The sequence below is a fragment of the Camelus dromedarius genome, chromosome 27, assembly GCF_036321535.1.
Source record: "Camelus dromedarius isolate mCamDro1 chromosome 27, mCamDro1.pat, whole genome shotgun sequence".
In the NCBI taxonomy this organism is placed as follows: domain Eukaryota; kingdom Metazoa; phylum Chordata; class Mammalia; order Artiodactyla; family Camelidae; genus Camelus; species Camelus dromedarius.
The window spans coordinates 1,976,182-1,993,637 of NC_087462.1; the positions used below are offsets into that span (position 1 = coordinate 1,976,182).

Sequence of the window (17,456 nt, forward strand, 5' to 3'; positions counted from 1 at the left end):
GTGGACGCCTGAACCTGGAGGGGTTGGAGGAGGGCGGGGGATCCGGCTCGGTTAGTATCAAAAAACAGGGAGCAGCGAGTCACCCCCTGAGCCTGGAGGGTCTCCCTGTAAAAAAAAACAAGAGCCTCTTGTCCAATGTACCACTTTGCAAAAGCGCAGCCAGCTGAGGGGGCCGACTAGCGCCTTTCGCCCTATTTCACAGATAGGTAAACTGAGGCAGAGACGTTAAGTCATTCCGGACGCCCCGGGAAGAACTGAGACTCTCACCCAAGCCCGGAGGCTCCCAAAACGGCAGGTCCGTTGGGGAGGGATGGGCCCATGCGTAGATGAGGGGAGGTGTGGTGCAGGTCCCGGTGCCTCAGTTTCCCCGAGAGCGAACGGGAGAGGACACTCGAGCAAGCATTCGAGAGACTACGATCCCCACAAGCTCCCGCGCGGAGCCCGCCCGGGTTGTCAATCAAAGTAACGTGGGTCCCTCTCCGGCCCGCGCTCCCCCGCCCGCCGCCTCTCTCCTGCCAGCTCCCGCTCCCTCCCCGCCGGCTCTGGGCCCGGCGCGGTATAATTACAGCCCATTGATCCGACCCGGGCCGGGAAAGCGGCTCCCTCGGGGAGGCCAAGCCTTTGGCTTCCGACATCGCCAACCTCTGCCTACCGCCCCTCTAGCCGAGATGCTGGGCCACCAGCCAGGCCTGTCCCCTCCTGCTGGCCATGGCTCGCGGGTGACCTCTGAGCCTCGGTTCCCGCCACAGTTGGCGTTAAGCTCCCCTCAGAAGAATTACATACAGGTTTCCTTCCACCCAGGAACATGGGGAGCCCTCCCGCCGTGTTCTCGAGCCCCCCACCTCCTCACGTGACCTGGAGACTCTTGAGGGCCTCTCTCTGGGCCACAGTTTTCTCACCTGTATAAGTGAGATGGTTACAGAAGACTTATTCATGTAACCAATGCTTTTTGCAGGCCCCAAGTGTGCAACCAGGGCTGGGCCATGCAGGAGGGGCTCCCAAGTTTGGGGAAGAGGGAGGAGTCCCAGGAGAGTGGTGGGGCTGGGACAGGGGGAGGGACCAAGGCTGGAGGTGGGGACAGGGACAGAGCCAGGAGGGAGGCGACTGTTTGGGAAGTTGGAAAGTCTTCCTAGATGTCACGTGAGGATGTTAAAGCTGGGGTTCTGCAGAATGCATAGGAGTTGCCTCATTTAAGCAGTGCCTTTATGTCACCCTAACCCAAAGTAGAAGACGAAAGATGGGCAACCTGAAACCCTTCCCTGGGACTGAGGAGCCTTGAGCTCTGACCCCTTGCCTTGCTGGGTGGACCTCTGAACATTCTGTGGCTGTGAAGTGGGGAGTGGACACACCCATGGCTATAATACCCCTCTGCCTACTTTCACCAGGGTCTGTAAGTGGCAACAGGCTCTGGCCAATGGCAGGAGGCACTAGGATAGGCTGAGGGCTCCAAACTCTAGCCAATCTGTGGGCAAGAACAGGGGAAAAAAGGAAGGGCTTTCAGGAGTCCAGGATGGACCTGGGTTCAGTGGGTATTCGCATCTTCAAATAAGTTCAGGCTATGAAGTACTTAAAATCATTCATAGTAAATGCTCAGAACGGGGTAGCCATTTGTACTCCGTTTATGCCCCAAGATCCCTTTCCCTCCCAGCCTCACTTCACACACCCCAGCTGGGCCAAGCACTCACTCTCCACTCCCCCCACATCTTTGATCACCCATTAAAATGAATCAAATCCCATCCTTCCCTCTGCTCAAGAATCTTCCATAGCTCCCCATCACCCTCAGAATAAAATCCAAACTCCCCATCTCTGTCTACACGATCTGATGCCCACCACCTTCCTAGTCTCACCTCCTCCCTCTCTCCTCTGCGCTCACTCCCCTCCACCACATGGGCCTAGTCCCTGTTCCTCCAACACACCAGGCATGGTCCTGCCTCAGGGCCTTTGCACAAGCTTGTTTCCTTTGCCTGGACCATGGCCAGCTCTTCTCTTCCTTCCAGTCTTGGATCAAACATCACAACCTTAAGAGGTCTGGCCAGGCCAGCTTGGCTGCAGTAGCCCCCAACCTCCCTACCTGGTCAGCCTCTCTTATTTCATTTCCTTCAGAAGCCTCATCACTCTCTGAACACTTACAATTGACTTGCTTATGTGCAAAACCCATTGCCAGCATATGTGTTGGGAAAATAAAGGGGTGAGCTTAGAGAGGGGCAGAGCCTCTCCCAGGTTACCCAACAAGCTGGGTAGGGCCCCAGGGCCCCTGACAACCTGCCTGGTACTCACCGAGCCTGCAAGAGTCCGCTGCAAGCCAAGGCCACCCTACCCACCGAAGGCTGGGTTCACATCCTCCCTTGGATGCTGTGTTGCTGTGATTCTGTAAAATGGGGGTAATGACAGAAGTTTCCTCATCTTGTGTCACAGGATCAAACAGCTTGACAGATGAGTCGGCTTCAGCTATTACTATGATGTCAAAGTGACCAGTGTGGGGAAGAGGGCTGGAACTGGCCCTCAAGCGTCTATCCCCCGTTTTTAAACTCCCAGGGTCTCTTGGTCAGTGCATCTCGCCAAGACCCCACACCACCTATGCCCCTTCCATCCCAAGTCCTGGCTTCACCCTCTGCACCCTCCCTTCTGGCATCTCTGTGAGCTTGGACTCCGTCTCTCCCCTGGTGGGGGGCAGGGAGGCCTCCTTGCTGGACCCCAGCCTTGCCCAGCCCCCAGGCACTGCACAGGTGTAGGTGGAACAGTGTGGCCCAATAGGAGTCTTACTCCCTGGCTTCTGGCTTGCAGTAAGACGTTTTATCCTCTCTGGGCCTCAATTTTCTCATCGGGAAAAGGGGGCTATCCTGGGTAACGTTCCCCATGGCAGGGGTTACTCCTAGGTTAGCTGCTTTATTCATTTGATCTTATGTCTGAGGCTCACAACCGCCCTTTACAGTAGGGGTTGGGAACCTGCAGTAGCCAGAGGCAGTCCTACCTCCAGCCTTCTGCACCCCCCCTCCAGGGGTCCCTCTGCCTGGAACACCCTCCCTGCCCTCCAGCCTTCTCCCCCAGGCAGGCCCCTTCTGTCAGCCAGGCCTGCGCTCAAATGTCATCTCCTCAGAGAGGCCTACTCGCATCTCCTGGCTTAAGTAGCCCCCAGTCATTCTCTGTCTCCTGGCCTTGCTGGATTTTTCCTCCCACAGCCCTTGACCGTTTTCTGAAATTATCTTACTTGCTGGTTTATTTGTTGTCTGTCTTCCCTACATGCTGTGGGGCAAGAGGGGCTCTGTCCTGGGTCCCAGGCCCCTACCACAGAGCCTGGCCACGCAGCAGGCGCCCGGTAAATTTCGGTTGCCCAGTTGCTGGAGGGTCTGGCTTTGGAGTGGGGTGGAGGAGAGGCGGCCAGGCCCAGAGACGCCTAGGGACCTGCCCAAGGTCACACAGCGCCGCGCTTGGTCTGTGGCTGCCCTTGGAGCCACCCTCCCAGGCCGGGTGTGGCCGAGTGCCAGGTGGCCCGCCCCCTCCTGCCCAGTCGCCGCCGCCAGGGACCCACCGTTAACCCCGCGGGCCGGCCCAGCGCGTCACCAAATAGGCGGGGTCAGGCCCAGCAGGGAACGGGGAGCGCGGGTACCGCCCCTCCCCGGGCTGGGATCTGGGAGGCAGAGAGGGGAGGGGAGGAGGAAACGGAGGGGACAAAGGGGGAGGAGGCGGAGGGGAGGGGGAGAGGGTGGAGGGGGAGAGGGTGAAAGGGGCGGAGGAGGAAGGGGCGGAGGGGCGGAGGGGCAGGGAGGGGGAGGAGGACGCGAGAGGGCGGAGGGTCAAGGGCGGGGGAGGGGCGGCCTTCCAGGCCTGGCAAGCGCCCAGCAACCGGGCCCAGCGGGGGGACGAGGTTTGTGGGGGGAGGGGGGAGCACGGGCGAGGTGGGCAGAGAGGCGCAGATGTCGGGGAGGGGGCACAGAGCGGGGACACGCGGGGAAAGTCGGAGGGAGAATCTAGAAAGACCTTGAAGGACAGAGGGAGGAATAGAAAAGAAAGAAGATGAAGACACAGGGAGATAGAGGCTCAGAGACGCCCAGAGGCGCGGGGCAGCAGAGACAGAGAAAGGCAGGTCCCAGGAGAGACCCACAGAGCGGAATGCTTGGTGGTGGGCAGAGGATGAGGGTGCACGCAGCTCCCCCCTACAGCGACTAAAGTCAGAAAACATCCAAATACCACGCGGCCTCCTCTTGAGGCCTTGCCTCCGTCTTCCCTCCATCCTGGCCCCCCTGAGTCCCCAAGGGATCTTGCTCCTCCTGGATCTGGGTGCGCCCCTCCTCTGCTCAAACACCTTCCATGGCTCCCTGTGTCCCCAGCTCTTCCACCTGGAGGGGAGCATCCTACAGGGCTGGCCTAGGCCCACCCATCTCACTGGCTTTCTGCCATTTTCCCACTTTCTCCCTCCGTATTTACAGAACACCTACTGTGCCCCAGGCACGATTCTAAGCCCAGAGGATTCAGGGGTGACCAAAAGAGACCGAATCCCTGTTGCTGCAGAACTCATCTTAGAGTGGGGAAAACACAGGACAAGGGAATATTTGTTGACCTAAGCTGTTTAAAGCGATCAATGCCGTGCAGATAAAGCAAGCAGGAGGTGGGGGTGGTAAGGAGTGCAGTGGCTTTGGGGACAGTGTGTTCCAGGCAGAGGGAGAGGCCCAGAGGTGGCACCAGGCTTGGTCACCCTCAGACACGAAAAGGAGCCCAATTAGAGTGAAGGCCCTGAGCAAGGGGAGAGGCCACAGCTCTGCCCACCTGCCACTGGGTCCAGAAGCTTCTCCTTCTCTTTTCAAAATGGCTAACATCAGGACCTGGCAGCTTGGAACTTCCTGTGTCAGAATCCAAGTTCCGTGGCTGGGTGCCCCTGGGGAAGTCACTTTGAGTCTCAAGCCTCAGTTTCCTTATCCATAAAATGGTTCTTCCTTCACCGGTCATCTTCAATAATTAATTGAGAGATGCCCTTGAAGCCTTGAGTCAAAGCCAGAGGATAACAGATGCTCAGCAAATCGCAGCTGTTTGTGATTTCTCTTATCCATATGATTTGCTCTGCCTTCCTGATTATTTCTGGTTTGGCCCAGCAGAGAGCAGGAGATTGGCTGCAGCCCTGCCTTCTTTTGTGACTTTGACAACTTCCTGCCCTTCGAAGGGCCTCGGTTTTCCTGTCTGCACAATGGGGAGAGTGTACGGTCATTCCAAGATCCCCGATTTCACTGTCACCGCAGCTCCTTTTTGATTCTCCTCCAAATCCAAGTTCAAGCCGCAAACACAGAGGCAGTTGACTCTGGGAGGAGGAAGACCACATCAATATTTCAGGCGGCAGATGTACCTGGCCCGCCTGGGTGGTGAATGTTTAATATGTCATGTCCTAGTCCTCACTGGCCTTCAGAGGACTTTTTTTCTCCCTGGCTGGGGAATCTGTTAGTCCTGGACACCTCTAGGAGGAGGAGGTGGGCCTGGCTCTAGGGGCTGGGCTGTGAGACTCCAGCACTGAGGACAGCGGGGACATCAGAGTGAGTCAGGGACCTGTACACCCTCCATGCACACAGATCCCTCCCTGGAAAGACCCCAGGAAACAGGGAGGGTGCTGGAAAGGGTACTCCCAGAAAGGGCGAGGGTCTGGGAGGGGGACTGGGGATGGGTGCACCCAGTCCCCTCTGCTCCTCTCCTTCAAGTCCTGTGCCCAAGGAGCTGGGGGCACAGCACTGGCTACCCCCTCATCCCCCGCCCCCTCCGGAGTTTCTCCGTCCCTCCCCACGATCTCCCTCCCTCCCCAAGTCCCCTTCACTCCCTTACTTCCCTCCTTCCCATCCCCACCCCCGTCCTCTGCTTTCCCTCCTCCCTCCTTTCCTTAACCCCCTCCCTTCCCTCTGGCCCTCCCTCCTCCCCCCGCCCTCCCCTCCGTTCTCTCCCCTCCCCCTCCTTTCTCTCCGTCCTCTATCTCCCCCTCCTCTTCTCCCCTCCCTTCCTCCCTCTTCTCCCCCTCCTCCCCTCCACTGTCTCCCACCGTCCCCTCCTCCCCATCCTCCCGCCTCATTAGGCGCGGCCGCGGAGCGGGGCCCATTAGCGGATCAATTAGCCGAGGTTGCCGGCGGCGCGGTCGTTAAGCGCGGGAGGCCGCGGCGGGGAGGAGGGCTCTGGAGACCGCACCTCCGCCCGCCCCAGCTTCCTGGCCGAGATCGGGCCCTCCCAGGACCTCCTGGTCACGCGCCCCGCTGCGGACTCCTCGGGGGACCTGGGGACCGAGCCCACCGGGCGGGATGAGGCTCCGAGGCCCAGAGAGACCCCAGGTCACAGACCTGTCCGTGGCTGGGCAGGCCCCTCCTTCTTAGGAGAAGACTCCTGAGGGGGACACTGTCAGCCTTGTGAGGCCCCCCACCCCAGCGCCCTTCATCTGCCAGCAACATCAGTAATAATAATAATAATATCAGCTGACGGCTGGTAAGCCCTTGCCAGCTTTCTGCTAATCCTCTGAACAGTTTCCCAGAAACAGATCAGACAAGTGACTTCACTGGCCTCACTCCCCCATCCCTTCTCGGCCTTGGTCTCTATCCACATACCTGCTGACACATGTTGTGTTTTCCTAATGCATCTGTCTACCCCAGCCACAAGGGCAGGGACGTATGTCTGTCCTGGTCCCTGCTGTGTTGCTGGGGCTGGGAGTGGGGGCTCAGTGAATGAATAAATAACTGTGCCAGGCTGTGATTGTAAATAATATGATCCATCTTCGTGACAACAGTGGGTTCTGTGGTTATACCCGTTTTACAGATAGGGAAACCAAGATCCAGAGTGGTGAAGCCACTTCCCTGGATCGCTCTGCTGTGAGAGGAAGAGCCAGGATTTAAACCCACCCTGGAGACTGCATGCCAGGAGCCATTGTGTGACATATTAATAACAGCTGCTGGTCCCTTTCCACTTGGAATTTGTGTAGGCCTCGGTCTGGGGAGTATCAAAGAATCTTGCTTTGGGGCCAAGTTCAGAGCGGCCTTCAGAAGTGATTGCTAGGAGTCTTAGTCTAATCTGTGGGATTAGAACGTGGGAGAGGGGGAAAAAAAAAACACTGTTCCAGGCAGAAGGAACAGCATGTGCAAAGTCCTCCAGGCAAGGAACAGCAAGATGTTTCAACCTGGCTGCAGGAGGAATGACGAGAGGTGTAGGTAGCAGGACCGGCCCTCAGGGTCCCCTGGGCCTAGAATTTATTCCAAGGATCAGGGAGGCCAAAGATAGTCTATTTTAAAGTAATTTTTTTTTAAATTGTGAAATAGGGGGAGGATATAGCATAGTGGTAGAGTGCATGCTTAGCATGCTTGAGGTCCTGGATTCAATCCTAAGTACTTCCATTAAAATAAATAAATAAAATAAGTAAGCCTAATTACCACCCCCCAAAAAGAAGATAATAAAGGATAATTAAAAAAAAAATAAAATTGTGAAATAGAACACATAAAAAAGTGTACAGGTTCTAAGTGAACAATTCAATGAATTGTCACAAAGTGAACACACTCATGTAATCAATCCCCAAGTTACCATTACCCTTAGAAGTTGCTTTTGTCCCTTCCTCAAAGATAACCCCATGACATCTGATACTATAAGTCACTGGGGCCTGTTTTTTTCTTTAGATAAATGGAATCACACAGCATGTACTGTTTTGTACCAGCTTCTTTTGTTCAGTGTTAGGTGTGCAAGACGCATGGTGTTGAGTGCAGTGGCCTCTCCCTTTTCCTGGCCGCATAATATTCCACAGGCAACTAACATCACAGCATATCCATCCTACCCTTGATGGACAGCTGGTGGTTTCCAGTTTGGGGCAATGATGACTAACTACAGCTGCTCTCAACACTTCAGTGGCATTTCTGTTGGATGGACCCAGCATCCAAATTCAGGGGAATTGCTGGGTACCAAACAGCCTTCTGAGGTGGATGTAACAATTTACACTCCCCAAGTGGCAGAGGTGAGTTCTGATTGTCAACACAAGGATGAATGTTAAGCAGGCAGTGACCCTGTCACACGGGCATTTTGGGAGGTGCTTTCACTGCAGTGGGGGAGGGGTGGGACCCAGTAGGAGAGTTACCCCTGTCCCCTCTTTGCCTCCTCTGTCATCATCCCTCCCTCTCTCACTCCATCCCTCCTTGTGCCCTTGGCTCCCACTGGATTGGGAAGGCAGGTGAGATGTCCTTGGACCTCCTTGGCGCTCCCAGCTCCTTGAGGGTGTGATTTCTATGCCACGCAGCTCTTGCATAGATCTTGCAAAGTTAGGATGGCAGCCCCCACTCCCCTCTCCATATCCTGAGTGGACAGCCTTAAGTTCTTGGCTCAAAGGCCAGGTGCACCAGGGAAATCACCTTTCCTTCTCGGTCCCCCAGGGGGTGGTCCATCTTGGATGCAGTGGGGTGAGAGCAGCCTCTAAGTGGTCCTTGGAGGGTTGAGGTCCGACTGGGGGTGTTTCTCTGATCTAGAAAAAGGGATCTGTGTATGTGCAGTGGGGGCGGATTCCAGTCTCAACATCCTGTCTCTAGGGTGAGGAATGTTCTTCAGGAGCCCCTTGGCTTGGGACTCAGAAACCAGCTCCACTTAACCAGCTCTGCGACCCCCTAGCTCTTCTGAGCCCCTCTGCCTGCCTGTCTAAACAGCTGGCTAGACCACAAGCACCTAGGCGGTGCTGTGTGACCAAGCACCTCAGCCTACCCTCTCTGGGCTATGAGTCAAGCTGGGGAGTCCCACTCCGCTAGGACTCTGAATACCCCCTCGTAACAGAGAAGGGGGCTCAGACTTGAAGGAAGCCCTCCTCCCCGCAGAAGGCAGACAGCTCGAGCAGCCCGCAACACAGAGGCAGGAACACGGCAACCAACCTTCTCACGTCTTTATTTGAAAGGCACAGCTAAGCCCACCCTCAATACAGCATTTTTACTTCTCTCTGTAGAGATCAAACGACTGAACACAACAAAAGCTGACAGTCTAAAAGGCTATATACAGACACAGGTGTGGGTGTTGCTTTTTTTTTTTTTAACATTTTTTTGTCTTTTTTTTTTTTTTTTAATATCCCTTTTCTTAAAAGACAAGCTAGTATACTGGAAAAAGGGGGAAAAATAAAATAAAAACCAAGACAACTTGAGTACCCTCATCTTTATTCGGGAAGGGGAGAAAGGGAATTCTGGGTCTCCGGCCCCACCCTGCTCCCCAGGCTAAGCGCGTTTTGTCCCGGCCCCTCTTTCATGGGCGAGGGGAGAGGACCAGGTGGGCGTGGGGACCAGCAGAGGGTGAGTGGGCAGAAGGGGGGACGCAGGACGCCCAGGGTGGCGGGAAGGGGCGGCTAGCGTTGTGTTTGCATGCAGTGCCGGGGTGGGAGGCCGGGTGTGCCAGGAGGGTCCCCGGCGGGCAGACTGTCAGTTACACGTGTGTGAATCGGGGAGGTGCGGGGTAGCGGGGTTGGACCTCATGAGGCTTTGCTCCCTTCTGACCTGGCCTCCCACTTGCGCCTCCAGGCCTCAGCTTGCCTCATCTGCGGTATGAGCAGGTATGCGCCCATTCCGGCTGCAGGGGAGGAGGAGGGAGGCCAGGAGTCCGGGTGTAGGAGGAAAGCCAGGGGGTGGCACACGTGCAGGGCGAGGGCCCCAGCAGGCAGCTACCATAAACATTACCAGCGTTTGGCCAATCCCGAGCTACGATGTGTCTTGCACTGAAAGTCCCTCTCTCCGTGTCTATCTCCCTTTGCCCACCCCCACCTCCCCACCCCCACAGCCCACTAATCGGACTTCTCGCCGTCATCCTCCTGGTGGGTGTCACCGTCATGCCCGTTCTTGTCTTCCTTGGAGAGGTGGGCCTGGGAGCCCAGCGCCGACAGCGAGAGGAGGCCGGTGCCTGCGCTGACCGCCGGCAGCGAAGGGGGCTGCAGCCCCACAGGCAGTGGGGTCAGGGGCAGGGCCAGAGCCTGCAGCTGGGACAGCTGGTGGGCTTGGAGCTGCTGCTGCAGGGGCAGAGGAAGGGGAGTGTCAGCCACCTCTGGCCCTCCCTTCCTCCCTCCACACCCGCCAAGATCCCGACATACTCGGATGATGGAGTTCAGCTCAGGAGCAGTGACCTGCTTAGCTCTCTCGATGGCTCCCAAGACCTGCTGCTGGTGCTGGAAGGGGGTGGGGTGGAGATGAGTAAAATGAGTCGCCCTGATCTTGTTGGGGGCTGTGGCACAGAGCCCAGCAGGAGCCACACACCCATCTGGGCTGTGGGAGCCCTCCCTCTCCAGGGCTTCCCAGCTGCCCCCCAACCCCGAAATCCCCTTCTTTCCAGTTACTTCCTTTCCCCAAGCCTTAGTCTATTCATCTAGAAAATGGGAGAAATGGAGATGCATAGAAGACCCCAAGGAGCTGGTACCATAATCTTGGGAAAAAGCCTGCAGGTGAGTCTGAGAAACCCCAGACCATGACCTATCCAATGCCACGTGCAATGTAACAGTGCAGTGTACAACCTGGCCAACCAGACAGGCAAGTCCTGGTCCTAAGAGCTCAGAGGCTGTGCTCTGAGATCGGCTCATTTAAGCACCTCTTCTTCCACAGCTGGGGAAGGCCCAGTGAATTCTCCTCTGGGCTGGGGTAGAAGTCTAGGTTCAGAGCAATCCCTGCCCCCATCCCCAGCCCTCCCTGAAAATCTGTCTCTCCTGCCATCAGATGCTAGAATCTGCCAAGTTCCTTTTTTTTTTTTTTTTTGCCTTGGCTACCAGGAAGCCTGTCATGAAAGGAAACCACAGTCTAGGTCTTCAGGGTTCCAGGAATCCCCTTCTTGGAGGCTTTCATGGTGTCCACCTGGAACTGTCCCTGGGCATCACTTGAAAGACCCCGAGATATGGGCAGGGATGGAGGAGGAAACGGTGAATTACCAACAGTAAATCTGGCAGAGAGGAGATGGGCCTTATGTGACCCAGACGTGTGTGTGTGTGTGTGTGTGTGGAGTGGGCCTCACACCAAAGGTCTTAGACGTCCAGGAGGCAGATGAGGAAGAGCTGGGTACCTGGTTCCCCCGGGGGTGTGAGTGCGTCTGCCTCTGTGGGCAGCTGTGTGTCCACTTGGGTGTCTGCGTGTCTGCATCATTCTGTTTGCACATCTGTGCTTCTGTGTGCACCTGTGTGTCTGTGTGTGTTGCACCTTGCAAGTCTGTGTCTGTCCATCTGCGTCTGTGAGGAGCGCCTTGCCATATATCCTCTTGTCCTGGGCCAGGAGTGGCCGGCAGGGCCCTGAAGATGAATCTCAGGAGGGTGAGAGGCAGAAGCAAGGCAGGGAACACAATTCTTGGTGCGTCTGCGTAGCTGACATTTTTACAGTGAAATGACTCACTCGGGCTGGGAATTCCACAGCAGGGTGAGGCCCCTCCCTTCACTGCCCTGCACCCCTGGGGTTTCTCCAGCCTGGGGAATTCTCCACAGGCTAGCTGGTGGCTGGGAGGTCCAGAGAGCGAAGGCGTGTGCCCCAAGGCACCCAGCACCAGATGCTGCAGTGGAGAGGGTGGGGGAAAGTTCAAAGTCCATCTCCCTCCTCCTCCCCGCAGCCCTGGGGGCTCCACTCACCTCTTGGGAAAGGTAGGGAAGGACCTGGGCACATATCCCATTCAGCCTCTTGACGATTTCAGCCTGGAACACGCAGACGTCTCAGCCCCGGGCGGGCTGCCGGGCAGGTGCAGACCAGCCCCAGGAGGCCCGGGGGTTCTGTCTAATCTAAGAGGGGGCCAGCTCGGCCCAGGGTCGGAGCAACTCATCAGGCCCATGGGCACCCAGTGGCAAAAGGGGCATCGGAGTCTGGTTCTCTGCCCTGCTGCTAAGGGCACAGTGTGGACGGAATCCAGGCCCAGCCACTTGGGGCCTGGTAGGTAGTGATGGCTCCAAGGGAGGGAGGGAGGGTGGGTGGGGGCAGCTGGCGTCGTTATCCCATGATACACCCGATTTTGGCTTCGTCAGGGCACAGATGGCAAGAGCGAGGCTGGAGGGCAAGGGGCAATCTGGGGGTCCCATGGTGTGTTGGCACAGGTCACCCTCCTCCCACCGTCACAAGGGGGAGACAATGGTAGGGGTGGCAGGTCCTAGAAAGTCTCTGCCCCCCCCCCTTAGGGAGATAAACCTCCCAGGGAGGCCTGAGAAAGAAAAGAGGGGGGCTTCAGAGGTAACAGGATACCAGCAAGGACTTGGTGCTCAGCCAAGGGGTGGGGCGGGCTCCTACCTGCCTGGGGGTGCTGAAGTGGGCGGGGGGGGGGGGAAGAGGAGTACCTGCTTGTGCATCTCAATGTTCAAGCCGTAGGACATCTCGTAGTACTGCGTGGGGGGAGACAGAGAGCGCGAAATGGGGGCGGGTGGGGGGGTTCCAGAGACAAAGAAGGGGGGGAGGAGGTGACAGAAAGACAAAGCGGGGAGACAGCAAGAGGCAGAGGAAGGGAGAAATGGAGAGACAGCAGGGAGAGGAGAGGAGGGAGGCAGGAGGGAGGGAGATGGAAGGGGGGAGACACCCGCACCAGGAGGGTTTGGGGGGGGGCCCAGGTGCCTGGTGGAGCCGCTGGGGAAGCCAGGGGAGCTTCAGGGCCCCAGAGGCAGCCTGGGTGCCCTGGTTTCTGGAATAATGATCGCCCTCCAACACACACACACATTCCAAGGCTCCTAATCTTTTATCTTTATGTGTCTTGTCTGCGGGTGGCCCTGGACTCCGGGGAAGTTTGCCTTCCTGGGTATAAATAATCGAGGATAAACAAACCCCGCTGGGCTGCTGGGTCTGGCTCTGGGGCCAGCAGTCCCCCTCCTCACGCCCCAGATCCGACCTGCCCCCTCCCCGGGGGGCTCTAAACCATCCCATGGCTCCGCATCACCCTTGGGAGGGTGGGTGGCGAGAGCCAAGTTCATTCCCAGGCCTTTGTGTGGTCTCCCCTTCTCTGCCCAGCAAGCTCCTACTCAATCTTCAAGACCCAGCTGTAATGCCCCATTCTCCATGCAGCCTTTTTCAAATGGGGAGCACCCCACTCTGGAGTCCCCCAGTCCTGGGTCCCTCTCTCTGCCCCAGCCCCATCCCCTCTCTCTGCCCTAGCCCCATCCCTCTGAGACCAGGGAGTCTGTGTCTGCCCCCATAGCCTGGGAGAACTGTGCTCTGGGCTGGACAAAGGTAGGGAGTTTGGATGCGTAAATCGCCACCTGGTGGGTATGAAACTGAGCAAGTGATTCTGGCAGGGTGCATGGGCAGGGTGTCAAATGTCAGGACAAAGAATGCAGTGCCAACCATCCCCACCTCCAAGAGTGTCAGCCTCCTGCCTGGGGAGGGGCCGCCAGGAGTCCTCCAAAGCTTGAGCGAGGAGGGGTTAAACCTGGGATGCCCAGACCCTGGGAGGGAGTGGAGAGATCCGCACTCCCCCACGTCAGTTCCTGGCTTTCACAGCGGCTGCCTCCTCTGCTGCCAAGGACAGCCGGGGGACCTGGCAGGCCCAGGCTGCAACCCGGTGGTTTGGCACCTCGGCCACTGCCTGGGCAGGCAGCCAGGCTAGCAGGGCGGACTCAGCCCAGCCCAGGGGCCTGCTGAATGGAGGGCAGACCTCGACTCCTCGCACCTCTCAGAGGAGGTGACCAGTGTTAGGGCTGTAGCTGCCAGTGCTGGAGGGAGGTCTGGGGTCCCCCATCCCTTCCCACTGGACCTGGGGGGTGGGGTGCTGGCTTACCATCACATAATGACGCTGCATCTCCGACTTCTCGCTGGCCAGCTTGTCACATTCTAGTTTCAGACTGAAGAAGAACAAGGAGGGGGGTGGTGGAGGCTGGGTTGAGATCCCTTCCTTGCGCAGGGGAGCCCCAAACTTTGGTGGGGGACAGACACTTCCTCCTCTATGGAAATAGGGCAGGGGGAGCCTCAGAGGCCCTAGTTAGACAGTGGGGATTATGGAACCAACCGCGCAGATCTAGGGGCAGAGAAAGCAATAAAAATAGTAATAAAAATAGCAGGAGTCGGAGCAAATGCCCTGACTGCCGGTCAGACCGGGAGCCCAAGGCACTTTTCCCTACCCTGACACCCGGCGAGGTCCGGCCTGTTAAGTCACTCTCCTTTCACGGAGGTTGCAGTGGAAGCCCAGAGAGGCTGAGTGAACTGGCTCAAGGTCACACAGCCAGGAAGCTGGCTTCAGAGGTCACGCTCTCAACCTCTGGGGAAACTCTCCAGCGTGGGAGGAATAGATAGCGCCAGAGAGGCTGCCAGGGCCGGGAGCTGGCTGGCAGGGATCTGGACCGGACTTACCAAGGAGTCTCCAGACCTTCTTGTGGGCCCTGACTTCCCTGGGAGGCGGGTGTAACTTGTCACCATTCGCTAATAGAAATCAGGACCCCCTTGCCTCTCTCAGCCTCCCCCGGCAAGGATGAGCTTCAGGCATGTCTCAAAGGCCTCCCTCAAAGGTTTCGGGGTGACAGGCAGAGAGCTGAGAGCACAAACTCAAGACAGGAAGACTGGGTTCAAAGTTCAGCCCTGCTTCTTTGATGCTGTGTGACTCTGGGCAAATCCCACTACCTCTCCAGGCCTCAGTCTCCAAGTCTGTTGGGTACCAACCTCCTGGGGTGGGGCGGTGAGGATGGAATGAATTAAAGACCAGAAACGCTCTTAATGCTGCTATACAGTCAGTACCCAATAAATGCTTCGTTGATCTCATGGTCACCCCAGGAGACCGGAGTTTCACGCCACCAGACTGACGGCGACGTGTGCACCTCAGTTCAGGGGTGAGCCACAGTTGGTTTTTCTAATTTTCTTTAAAAGTAGTGCACTTGTTGCCACCGATTAAAAAAAAAATCAGGCAATTTCTTTCCAAATTCTGCATTTCTGGTCCTTCCTGAGGGCCTGGCAGATACTGTATGAGCCACCAACATGACAGGACTGCCTCACTGTATAGCAGCAAGCCCAGCCCAGGGAGTGGAGACTCCAAAGCTCAGAGAGGGGTCTGGCCTACTCGAGGTCACACAGCGCTGTGGCAGCAATGGGACCCCCAGTCTCTGGAATCAGCTCAGCCCCCATGCTCACTGTGAACTGCGCTTGCACCAGGCAGGGAGGGGAGTACCTCCTGGAGAGGCTCAGAAAAGCCAGGGTTGCCAGGCAAAGCCCCTAAACCTTCCTCCTCACAGGACCAGAACAAAGTTCCTGGGCCTGTCCTTCAACCATCGGTGCCTCAGTTTCCTCATCCTTAAAATGGGCACAATGACAAGATGGCAGAGAAGATTAAACAAAAGCATGTATGTTCCCATGCATGAGAAGTACCCCCAAAGAAAAAGATATATAGCACCTTTTCCCATTTCTTCTTGGAGAAAACTCAGGATCCTTCAAAGGAGTGTGGGTAAATGGAGGTCCAGAGATGGCCTAAGACCTCACCAGTATTTATGGCTGTGGACCCCCTTCTGATTCCCAGGCAAAGCCCTCCCCCTGCCCAGCCATAGCAGAGCCTTGAGAATCTGCATCTTCAACCCAGAGACTGGGTACAAATCTGTTTTGCCACTTCCTTGCGGGGCAACCCCAGGAAATCCCTATCTTCTCTGGGCTTCAGTTTCTCTTAGTGTAAAATGAAGGTAATAGTAGTCCTTCCCCTTAAATCTGGCACGGGGCAAGCCCTTTAGAAATGTCAGGTTAAATTCTGGAGGGAAATCCACCAGGTGCCAGAAACCCTTTCTCCAAAGGCAGAGAGAGATACAGGCTGCAGGCGTTCTCCCAGGGGGCGGGGGTGAGCGGGGAGGTGGAAGGTCTACCCCCAGTTCCAGCTGCTGGGAGGTCTTTTATCCAGTGCAGACTGGGGTCAGGGTGGGGAGAAACCAGAGAGCTCTGAAACCAGACAGCTGAGTCTGTGCAAAGAATTCAAATTTCTGTGCCTCGGTTTTCTGATCTGTGAAATGGGACTGTCTTAAAGACTAAATGAATTCAGTATCTGTCAGTGCTTAAGGCAGGGCCTGCCATATGAGACACTCAGCACCTATGCTATTCCGAGTGTCGGTACGTAGCAGGGGCCACAACCTTCGCCCCAGGCCTCCGTCTTGCCATCTGAGCAGGGGGAGTCCCACCTTCTCCCTGGGCAGGGACTGCCAGCCCCCAGCTCACCTGTGGTACTGAGCCTGCAGCAGCTGAAACTCATCTTTGATGCGGTCGCAGGAGTCCGAGGTGGTGAATTTGAGTTGCTGGGGAAGGTGCGACGAGCCCTGTAGGGAGGGGGCGAGCGGGCTCAGGACCCCGCAGGGCCGCCGGCCACCTCCCTCCTGGGCGGTCCTGAGGCAGCAGCCGGCGCAGCTGCAGCGCCCCCCCTCCCGCCCCACTTCCCGGGCTGTGTTTACAGCCCCTGGCGCGGCCCCCGCCCTCGCTTCCTGCCCCCGCCTCTCCCCGTGAAGCCGAGGGGGTGGGTGCGCCCGGAGCTGCTCGTCCCCGCCACCCCTAGGCTGCGGGGGTGCGTTTGAAGGCCCGCCCTTGGTGGGGGGCAGGGTGCGCCCTCTACCGCGCTTCCAAAGCGCGGGGAGGGGTGGTATGTCTGAGCCCCCCAACTGCCTCGGGGAGGGGGGAGAACGCGTCCTAGAGAGCCCCCTCCCCAAGTTGGGGGGCCAGGCTTCCTTGCAAAGTCTCTTTAGGGGAGAGGCCTCTTTCAGCACCCGAAATCTTCCGGGGTCCCACCCCAGATTCCTAGCACTCTTCCTCCGGGCCGCGTTCTTCCGGGAGGGGTGCGCCTCGGGTCTCCCCCTACTCCCAGGCCCCGATAGCAGCCCCAGTGTTAGAGGTGCTTGGTGGAGCTCCCAGGGCGCCCCAGGCCAGAGGCCAAGGCCGCCGAGGCCCAGCCTAGCTTGGTGGGGGGAGCTCAGGGCCTAGGGGCTGTGCGGTTGGGGGTGTCTGAGCTGGGCGCTGAAGGGGACCTGGCCTGGGAGCTAGGGGGGCTCTGGGCCCGGAAGCTGGGAGGGGGACCAGGAGCTACGGGCATGGGAGGGAGCCCGGGAGCCGGCGGCGGTGGGGGTGGGGGGAGTAGCGCTGGGCCCAGAGCTGGAGGGACTGGGCCCAGGAGTTGGGGGAGGCGCCGAGCTGGGAGCCTGTGGGGGGATGGCCCGGCGAGGACCTGGGGCGAGGGGCGAGGGCTCGGACCTGGGGGGTGCCGGGCCCAGACCTGGGGGAGGGAATGGCCGGGCTGGGAACTGGGGGTGCCGGGTCAGGACCTAGGGGGACGCAGGGCCTGGAGGCGGGGAGATGGCCCGGCCGGGAACTGGGGGTGGGTGCCGGGCCCCGAAGCGGGGGGTGGGGTGCGCCGGGCCGGCGGGGCCCGCTTACCGAATGCCTGCTTTGTGGAAACATCATGTCAGTCGCGGCGGGGGGCGCGGGCTGCGCCCCGGCTGTGCGCCCCGGCTCGGGCTGCTCGGGGCGCCGGGCGGCCGCGCCTTTGTCCCGGCGCCGATCGGCAGCTCCCGGGGCCGCCGCCGCCGCCGCCTCCCGCGCCCGGCCTCG

General features: G+C 58.2%; 1 protein-coding gene across 1 annotated transcript; it reads right to left on the bottom strand.

The window, feature by feature from the left end:
- Window positions 1-8,848: 8,848 nt before the first annotated feature.
- Window positions 8,849-17,456, bottom strand: TLE5 (TLE family member 5, transcriptional modulator). Its single transcript, XM_031436893.2, has 7 exons — window positions 17,283-17,456; window positions 16,080-16,177; window positions 13,678-13,741; window positions 12,251-12,295; window positions 11,558-11,620; window positions 10,049-10,123; window positions 8,849-9,967 (listed from the first exon to the last, which is right to left on the bottom strand). Exons 1-7 carry the CDS (start codon window positions 17,307-17,309, stop codon window positions 9,746-9,748), a joined length of 594 nt encoding a protein of 197 aa, XP_031292753.2. The 5' UTR covers window positions 17,310-17,456; the 3' UTR covers window positions 8,849-9,745.